At 43.9% G+C, this 10,082-nt stretch overlaps 2 protein-coding genes and 1 pseudogene across 2 annotated transcripts; 2 read left to right on the top strand and 1 right to left on the bottom strand.

The window, feature by feature from the left end:
• The first annotated feature begins 127 nt into the window (after positions 1 to 127).
• On the top strand, positions 128 to 538 carry LOC138046197 (histone H3-like). The gene has a single exon (XM_068892873.1). The coding sequence runs from the start codon at positions 128 to 130 to the stop codon at positions 536 to 538; it is 411 nt and encodes a 136-aa protein (XP_068748974.1).
• A 1,249-nt stretch (positions 539 to 1,787) lies between these two features.
• Positions 1,788 to 2,165, bottom strand: LOC138046196 (histone H2B). The gene has a single exon (XM_068892872.1). It carries the CDS (start codon positions 2,163 to 2,165, stop codon positions 1,788 to 1,790), a length of 378 nt encoding a protein of 125 aa, XP_068748973.1.
• Positions 2,166 to 2,787: 622 nt separating this feature from the next.
• On the top strand, positions 2,788 to 9,468 carry LOC138045701 (uncharacterized; annotated as a pseudogene).
• The last annotated feature ends 614 nt before the right edge of the window (positions 9,469 to 10,082 follow it).

Genomic DNA, 10,082 nt, shown 5'->3' with positions numbered 1-10,082 from the left:
AATCAGATAAGGAAACATTCATCCGAGCAGATTTAACCTGGCGTCTTGTGAGAAACCGATATCGTTGAAATAGTCGCCTAAACGAAAGAACAACTTTAGTGTCCCTCTGTCAAGGTCGTTATTAGCTATGGCACGAACAAAGCAAACAGCTCGAAAGTCAACCGGTGGTAAAGCTCCGCGAAAACAGCTCGCTACCAAAGCAGCTCGTAAAAGCGCCCCCGCGACCGGGGGCGTGAAGAAGCCACATCGTTACAGGCCCGGGACAGTGGCGCTGAGGGAAATACGTCGTTATCAAAAATCTACAGAGTTGCTCATTAGAAAGCTGCCGTTCCAGCGCCTTGTCCGAGAAATCGCCCAGGACTTCAAGACTGACTTGCGGTTCCAAAGTTCCGCCGTTTTGGCCCTCCAAGAAGCCAGCGAAGCTTACTTAGTCGGACTCTTCGAGGATACGAACCTGTGTGCAATTCACGCCAAACGAGTCACGATTATGCCGAAGGACATACAACTGGCTCGCAGAATTCGAGGAGAGAGGGCCTAGGTGCTACCCTTACACAATACAAAACGGCTCTTTCAAGAGCCACCACTCGCGTAAAAAAGCAATGACCGATAAGTTACCCACCCCACCATCGACCAAGCGTGGCGTCTATCTGAACTAATACTTGCTCGTGAAATAAAATTCTAACTTACGAGAGGACTTACGAGATAATTGCAAAAAAATGCCATTAAGGCCCAGTAATACGGGCAACATTTTTCGTGCAACTTGTCGCGCAACAATGTTGCGTTGCAAGTTGAGATGGTAAAAGCGACGTCTACTTTTTGCAACACAAAAATTTGTTGAGCAAGAGGGTGGTAATACACGCAACAAACCATCTCAACTTGCAACGCAAAATTGTTGCGCGACAAGTTACACGAAAGATGTTGCCCGTATTACTGGGCCTTTACCAAGCGAAAATTCAAACAGGCAGACTCATCGCTCATTCATGACGCAATAAGCGCGCTTATGATATAATTATGAAGTCCGTATTCGAGGGCGCGCTCACTTCCGTCTGTCTAAATTTATTTACATTCGCCAAACCGAATTCATAATAATTCCGTAAAAACAACACCATCTAGGTGAAATGCGAGCATTGTTGTTTTGTTTTCTTTTTACCCTCACTCTTTTCCGCAAGTAAAGCAGTAAATCTGAATCTTTTTATCCGTCATAAAGGAAGAACGTGAATGTCTACCATGTTTTCGATTAGAGTTTGCACACGTAAATCAGTTTTGTATAAAGCAGCGACGTGAATTGAGTGGACGGCAAGGGCGCAATATTGGGAAATTCATGCCCTCCCCACATTTCTGCTTGGTTAATATGATAAGCAGCGATTAAGGGAACGCTAAAAACAAGAAGCATCGCTTTTCTTGCACCTCCCTCGTTTTATTAAGAAGACTGGCTGCGTGACGAAGCGACAATCAAACCGGAGGTTTTCTTTCCTTGTTCTCAACCGCTTAGTTATCTGGTGATCACTTTCGAGAGTGAAACTAAGATAATCATGCCCTGTTCACATGACGAGGGCGATTGAATTTTTTTTTTTCTCTCCTGCTCTCCTTCTTTCCCTTTTTCCTTTCTTCGGCAATATGCGGAGAGCTTTTACCGAACACTGATCGTGCAATTAAGTCTGATCAATGTGGCAATGTCATGCATTATAAATTGTTGTAAATTTGGGCTAATGGTTGTTGGGCATATTGCTTTTAGAATATTTGGTGGCTCCTAAAGGAGCCGTTGTGTTTTGGGTGATTAGACTTGATCACTGGCTGCTGGTGTACTTCGTCACGGCCTTGGTGCCTTCACTGACGGCGTGCTTTGCTAGTTCACCGGGAAGTAGAAGCCTGATGGCTGTTTGTATCTCGCGGGAACTGATGGTGGACTTCTTGTTATAGAGGGAAAGACGTGAGGACTCCACGGCCACCCGCTCGAAGATATCGTTCACAAAAGAGTTCATGATCCCCATGGCTTTGCTGGAAATTCCGGTGTCGGGGTGAACCTGCTTCAACACCTTGTATATATAAATCGCATAGCTTTCCTTTCTCTTTCCTCGCTTTTTCTTCGAGACCTGATCCGTTCCGGACTTGGCCTTGCCGGTCCTCTTCTCGCCCTTTTTAGCGGCAGTTACTTTAGGCGCCATAATATCTCAGTTGTGTGCAATTGATAACGCAAGGGAGTACAATCACTATTTATAACGGAAACTTCAATGGGATCAATTTGTATGCGGACCGAGGTCGCAGTATTTTCGCTTGATCGGCGGTCATACCGCTAAAAAAGAGGTATTTTGCATAACTTACGACTTTTGATTGGTGCATGCCGATCCGCTGAGTGCAATCAGATCGGAATAAAATCTGCTTTGGTAGCGAGCTGTTTTCGCGGAGCTTTACCACCGGTTGACTTTCGAGCTGTTTGCTTTGTTCGTGCCATAGCTAATAACGACCTTGACAGAGGGACACTAAAGTTGTTCTTTCGTTTAGGCGACTATTTCAACGATATCGGTTTCTCACAAGACGCCAGGTTAAATCTGCTCGGATGAATGTTTCCTTATCTGATTGGCGCGGTACACGAACACATTGTCTTTCATATTTTCATATTCATGACTTCTTACAAACGATTGACCTTAATTTCTTTTGTGTATAACTTGCCTTGTTTCCATAGAGGTCAGGCCTTGCGCCATATCTATAAAATATGTACTAAACTCAGTGATGCTCAAAGTTCAACACTTCATCTTCCGATCACCAAGTGTTTACTAACTACTGAAAATGTCCGGACGTGGCAAAGGAGGCAAAGGTCTAGGTAAAGGAGGCGCCAAACGCCACCGCAAGATTCTTCGAGATAACATCCAGGGCATCACCAAACCAGCGATTCGACGCCTAGCTCGCCGTGGAGGTGTTAAGCGTATTTCTGGACTTATCTACGAGGAGACTCGTGGGGTTCTTAAGGTTTTCCTCGAGAATGTCATCCGTGATGCGGTTACCTACACCGAGCACGCAAAGCGTAAGACTGTCACTGCCATGGATGTTGTTTACGCTCTCAAACGCCAGGGACGTACCTTGTACGGATTTGGAGGCTAGACCTTGCCTTCGTTCCTTTTGTTAAGAAAACACAAACGGCTCCTTTAGGAGCCAACAACCTTTGCAAAAGTTATGACCAATAAATCGATGATACTCCATGTAATTCCCTCTTGCATTGTTTCAATGAAGAAACACGCCTTCATTTTCAGTGCTCTTCTGAATGCCTTTCGAAAACTTTGCGTACTCATAACACGCAATTAAAAAGAAAAAACAACAACAAACAAAAAAGAAAGAAACAGACAATCAATCGATCAATAGGAACATACGACTATAGAAACAAAAACCTCCCGCACCAATTGGGTCAGATCCCTTGTTGACCAACGGTTCAGTTCCAGCAAGAAACACATTTCGGGCGATAGATGTTGGACAGCCTCATCGTTTTGTGTTTTATTAGCGTACAGGTGACAAATAATATTCGAACCAATGTTTAGCGAAAGTGGCGATTCCTCGCGCAAACTTGCACAGAAATCTGACTGAAGGAGAAACCTAAGTTGAAAATTTTTACTCTTACAGACATAAACTTTCCCTTCAAACTTTCTCATTGCCATACAATTATACTGAGAATACAAAATTACCGTGATCCAGGGAGATCAGTCAATTGCTGACTGCCCGCTGAGACACTCATTTCGAGCCGACATACTCTGGACAATTTAATAATTATGCCTTTTATTAGTGTACAGTGAATTGCATTGAAGCCAATGTTTAAACCCCGAGCGCAATTTCTTGTTAAACGGTTTAGACTGAATGTTTGCAACTTGCTCAGAAAGCTAACTGAAGGATGAATGTAAGTTGAGTATCTCTACGCTTGAGGGCCTTAACTTCCTCCTCAAAAGTTCTCATTTCACAAAATACCTCAAAATTACCGAGATCAATTGAGCGATATACTCTGGACAACTTAATAAACTTGCCTCCCATTAGCCAACAGTCAGAATTACATTCGAGCCAATGTTTGAACGAAGAGCGCAATTTCTTGTTCAACGGTTGAGAATGATTGTATTAAACTTTCTCAGAAAAGTTACTGAAGGACAAACGTTAAGTTGAGTATTTCTACACCGCTTCAACCCTTTCACTTCCTCCCGAAAAGTTTTCATTATCACAGAAGAGCACCTCACCGAAATTTACTGATGGACATCAGTTCATCTTAGCACAAGCCACGAAATCGGGAATCTAACCCCCTGCGATCTATCTCTGGTACGAACACGTGCATGTTGGTCATGACTTTTACGATCATTTGGTGGCTCCTAAAAGAGCCGTTTTGTTTTGTTTTTTTTTTTTGCTGAATTGATCTACAGTCAGCGTAAAGCTTTAATGCTGCTTTTTCTCTGTCTTCTTTGGCAGAAGTACCGCTTGTATATTGGGAAGAACACCGCCCTGAGCAATGGTTACACCGGCAAGCAGTTTGTTCAATTCTTCGTCATTTCGGACGGCCAGCTGCAAGTGGCGTGGAATGATTCTGCTCTTCTTGTTGTCTCGGGCAGCGTTTCCGGCTAACTCGAGAATTTCAGCGCTCAGATATTCTAGCACCGCAGCCATGTACACAGGAGCACCAGCGCCAACTCGCTCTGCATAGTTGCCTTTTCGAAGGAGGCGATGAATGCGACCGACGGGAAATTGAAGACCTGCTCGGGATGATCGAGACTTGGACTTAGTGCCCTTAGCCTTGCCTTTGCCGCGTCCGGACATGTTGCTTTTTAAATAAAACTTAGCTTTCAGAGCGCTTATCTAATTTGACTGCATTAGGCTATGGATGTTGTTTACGCTCTAAAACGCCAGGGACGTACCTTGTACGGATTTGGAGGCTAGACCTTGCCTTCGTTCCTTTTGTTAAGAAAACACAAACGGCTCCTTTAGGAGCCAACAACCCTTGCAAAAGTTATGACCAATAAATCGATGATACTCCATGTAATTCCCTCTTGCATTGTTTCAATGAAGAAACACGCCTTCATTTTCAGTGCTCTTCTGAATGCCTTTCGAAAACTTTGCGTACTCATAACACGCAATTAAAAAGAAAAAACAACAACAAACAAAAAAGAAAGAAACAGACAATCAATCGATCAATAGGAACATACGACTATAGAAACAAAAACCTCCCGCACCAATTGGGTCAGATCCCTTGTTGACCAACGGTTCAGTTCCAGCAAGAAACACATTTCGGGCGATAGATGTTGGACAGCCTCATCGTTTTGTGTTTTATTAGCGTACAGGTGACAAATAATATTCGAACCAATGTTTAGCGAAAGTGGCGATTCCTCGCGCAAACTTGCACAGAAATCTGACTGAAGGAGAAACCTAAGTTGAAAATTTTTACTCTTACAGACATAAACTTTCCCTTCAAACTTTCTCATTGCCATACAATTATACTGAGAATACAAAATTACCGTGATCCAGGGAGATCAGTCAATTGCTGACTGCCCGCTGAGACACTCATTTCGAGCCGACATACTCTGGACAATTTAATAATTATGCCTTTTATTAGTGTACAGTGAATTGCATTGAAGCCAATGTTTAAACCCCGAGCGCAATTTCTTGTTAAACGGTTTAGACTGAATGTTTGCAACTTGCTCAGAAAGCTAACTGAAGGATGAATGTAAGTTGAGTATCTCTACGCTTGAGGGCCTTAACTTCCTCCTCAAAAGTTCTCATTTCACAAAATACCTCAAAATTACCGAGATCAATTGAGCGATATACTCTGGACAACTTAATAAACTTGCCTCCCATTAGCCAACAGTCAGAATTACATTCGAGCCAATGTTTGAACGAAGAGCGCAATTTCTTGTTCAACGGTTGAGAATGATTGTATTAAACTTTCTCAGAAAAGTTACTGAAGGACAAACGTTAAGTTGAGTATTTCTACACCGCTTCAACCCTTTCACTTCCTCCCGAAAAGTTTTCATTATCACAGAAGAGCACCTCACCGAAATTTACTGATGGACATCAGTTCATCTTAGCACAAGCCACGAAATCGGGAATCTAACCCCCTGCGATCTATCTCTGGTACGAACACGTGCATGTTGGTCATGACTTTTACGATCATTTGGTGGCTCCTAAAAGAGCCGTTTTGTTTTGTTTTTTTTTTTTGCTGAATTGATCTACAGTCAGCGTAAAGCTTTAATGCTGCTTTTTCTCTGTCTTCTTTGGCAGAAGTACCGCTTGTATATTGGGAAGAACACCGCCCTGAGCAATGGTTACACCGGCAAGCAGTTTGTTCAATTCTTCGTCATTTCGGACGGCCAGCTGCAAGTGGCGTGGAATGATTCTGCTCTTCTTGTTGTCTCGGGCAGCGTTTCCGGCTAACTCGAGAATTTCAGCGCTCAGATATTCTAGCACCGCAGCCATGTACACAGGAGCACCAGCGCCAACTCGCTCTGCATAGTTGCCTTTTCGAAGGAGGCGATGAATGCGACCGACGGGAAATTGAAGACCTGCTCGGGATGATCGAGACTTGGACTTAGTGCCCTTAGCCTTGCCTTTGCCGCGTCCGGACATGTTGCTTTTTAAATAAAACTTAGCTTTCAGAGCGCTTATCTAATTTGACTGCATTAGGCTAGGAAAGGCTGGATTTTATTCCGATCTGATTGCACTCAGCGGATCGGCATGCACCAATCAAAAGTCGTAAGTTATGCAAAATACCTCTTTTTTAGCGGTATGACCGCCGATCAAGCGAAAATACTGCGACCTCGGTCCGCATACAAATTGATCCCATTGAACTTTCCGTTATAAATAGTGATTGTACTCCCTTGCGTTATCAATTGCACACAACTGAGATATGATGGCGCCTAAAGTAACTGCCGCTAAAAAGGGCGAGAAGAGGACCGGCAAGGCCAAGTCCGGAACGGATCAGGTCTCGAAGAAAAAGCGAGGAAAGAGAAAGGAAAGCTATGCGATTTATATATACAAGGTGTTGAAGCAGGTTCACCCCGACACCGGAATTTCCAGCAAAGCCATGGGGATCATGAACTCTTTTGTGAACGATATCTTCGAGCGGGTGGCCGTGGAGTCCTCACGTCTTTCCCTCTATAACAAGAAGTCCACCATCAGTTCCCGCGAGATACAAACAGCCATCAGGCTTCTACTTCCCGGTGAACTAGCAAAGCACGCCGTCAGTGAAGGCACCAAGGCCGTGACAAAGTACACCAGCAGCCAGTGATCAAGTCTAGTCACCCAAAACACAACGGCTCCTTTAGGAGCCACCAAATATTCTAAAAGCAATATGCCCAACAACCATTAGCCCAAATTTACAACAATTTATAATGCATGACATTGCCACATTGATCAGACTTAATTGCACGATCAGTGTTCGGTAAAACCTCTCCGCATATTGCCGAAGAAAGGAAAAAGGGAAAGAAGGAGAGCAGGAGAGAAAAAAAAAATTCAATCGCCCTCGTCATGTGAACAGGGCATGATTATCTTAGTTTCACTCTCGAAAGTGATCACCAGATAACTAAGCGGTTGAGAACAAGGAAAGAAAACCTCCGATTTGATTGTCGCTTCGTCACGCAGCCAGTCTTCTTAATAAAACGAGGGAGGTGCAAGAAAAGCGATGCTTCTTGTTTTTAGCGTTCCCTTAATCGCTGCTTATCATATTAACCAAGCAGAAATGTGGGGAGGGCATGAATTTCCCAATATTGCGCCCTTGCCGTCCACTCAATTCACGTCGCTGCTTTATACAAAACTGATTTACGTGTGCAAACTCTAATCGAAAACATGGTAGACATTCAACAATGCTCGCATTTCACCTAGATGGTGTTGTTTTTACGGAATTATTATGAATTCGGTTTGGCGAATGTAAATAAATTTAGACAGACGGAAGTGAGCGCGCCCTCGAATACGGACTTCATAATTATATCATAAGCGCGCTTATTGCGTCATGAATGAGCGATGAGTCTGCCTGTTTGAATTTTCGCTTGGTAAAGGCCCAGTAATACGGGCAACATCTTTCGTGTAACTTGTCGCGCAACAATTTTGCGTTGCAAGTTGAGATGGTTTGTTGCGTGTATTACCACCCTCTTGCTCAACAAATTTTTGTGTTGCAAAAAGTAGATGTCGCTTTTACCATCTCAACTTGCAACGCAACATTGTTGCGCGACAAGTTGCACGAAAAATGTTGCCCGTATTACTGGGCCTTAATGGCATTTTTTTGCAATTATCTCGTAAGTCCTCTCGTAAGTTAGAATTTTATTTCACGAGCAAGTATTAGTTCAGATAGACGCCACGCTTGGTCGATGGTGGGGTGGGTAACTTATCGGTGATTGCTTTTTTACGCGAGTGGTGGCTCTTAAAAGAGCCGTTTTGTCTTGTGTAAGGGTAGCACCTAGGCCCTCTCTCCTCGAATTCTGCGAGCCAGTTGTACGTCCTTCGGCATAATCGTGACTCGTTTGGCGTGAATTGCAAACAGGTTCGTATCCTCGAAGAGTCCGACTAAGTAAGCTTCGCTGGCTTCTTGGAGGGCCAAAACGGCGGAACTTTGGAACCGCAAGTCAGTCTTGAAGTCCTGGGCGATTTCTCGGACAAGGCGCTGGAACGGCAGCTTTCTAATGAGCAACTCTGTAGATTTTTGATAACGACGTATTTTCCTCAGCGCCACTGTCCCGGGCCTGTAACGATGTGGCTTCTTCACGCCCCCGGTCGCGGGGGCGCTTTTACGAGCTGCTTTGGTAGCGAGCTGTTTTCGCGGAGCTTTACCACCGGTTGACTTTCGAGCTGTTTGCTTTGTTCGTGCCATAGCTAATAACGACCTTGACAGAGGGACACTAAAGTTGTTCTTTCGTTTAGGCGACTATTTCAACGATATCGGTTTCTCACAAGACGCCAGGTTAAATCTGCTCGGACGAATGTTTCCTTATCTGATTGGCGCGGTACACGAACACATTGTCTTTCATATTTTCATATTCATGACTTCTTACAAACGATTGACCTTAATTTCTTTTGTGTATAACTTGCCTTGTTTCCATAGAGGTCAGGCCTTGCGCCATATCTATAAAATATGTACTAAACTCAGTGATGCTCAAAGTTCAACACTTCATCTTCCGATCACCAAGTGTTTACTAACTACTGAAAATGTCCGGACGTGGCAAAGGAGGCAAAGGTCTAGGTAAAGGAGGCGCCAAACGCCACCGCAAGATTCTTCGAGATAACATCCAGGGCATCACCAAACCAGCGATTCGACGCCTAGCTCGCCGTGGAGGTGTTAAGCGTATTTCTGGACTTATCTACGAGGAGACTCGTGGGGTTCTTAAGGTTTTCCTCGAGAATGTCATCCGTGATGCGGTTACCTACACCGAGCACGCAAAGCGTAAGACTGTCAGTGCCATGGATGTTGTTTACGCTCTCAAACGCCAGGGACGTACCTTGTACGGATTTGGAGGCTAGACCTTGCCTTCGTGCCTTTTGTTAAGAAAACACAAACGGCTCCTTTAGGAGCCAACAACCTTTGCAAAAGTTATGACCAATAAATCGATGATACTCCATGTAATTCCCTCTTGCATTGTTTAAATGAAGAAACACGCCTTCATTTTCAGTGCTCTTCTGAATGCCTTTCGAAAACTTTGCGTACTCACAACACGCAATTAAAAAGAAAAAACAACAACAAACAAAAAAGAAAGAAACAGACAATCAATCGATCAATAGGAACATACGACTATAGAAACAAAAACCTCCCGCACCAATTGGGTCAGATCCCTTGTTGACCAACGGTTCAGTTCCAGCAAGAAACACATTTCGGGCGATAGATGTTGGACAGCCTCATCGTTTTGTCTTTTATTAGCGTACAGGTGACAAATAATATTCGAACCAATGTTTAGCGAAAGTGGCGATTCCTCGCGCAAACTTGCACAGAAATCTGACTGAAGGAGAAACCTAAGTTGAAAATTTTTACTCTTACAGACATAAACTTTCCCTTCAAACTTTCTCATTGCCATACAATTATACTGAGAATACAAAATTACCGTGATCCAGGGAGATCAGTCAATTGCTGACTGCCCGCT

The sequence above is a fragment of the Montipora capricornis genome, chromosome 4, assembly GCF_036669925.1.
Source record: "Montipora capricornis isolate CH-2021 chromosome 4, ASM3666992v2, whole genome shotgun sequence".
NCBI lineage: Eukaryota > Metazoa > Cnidaria > Anthozoa > Scleractinia > Acroporidae > Montipora > Montipora capricornis.
This window is presented reverse-complemented; position numbering and strand designations above follow the sequence as displayed.

Excerpts from the sequence above, each read along its gene's own strand:
- LOC138046197 (XM_068892873.1), top strand. The coding sequence starts at position 128 with ATGGCACGAACAAAGCAAACAGCTCGAAAGTCAACCGGTGGTAAAGCT.
- LOC138046196 (XM_068892872.1), bottom strand. The coding sequence starts at position 2,165 with ATGGCGCCTAAAGTAACTGCCGCTAAAAAGGGCGAGAAGAGGACCGGC.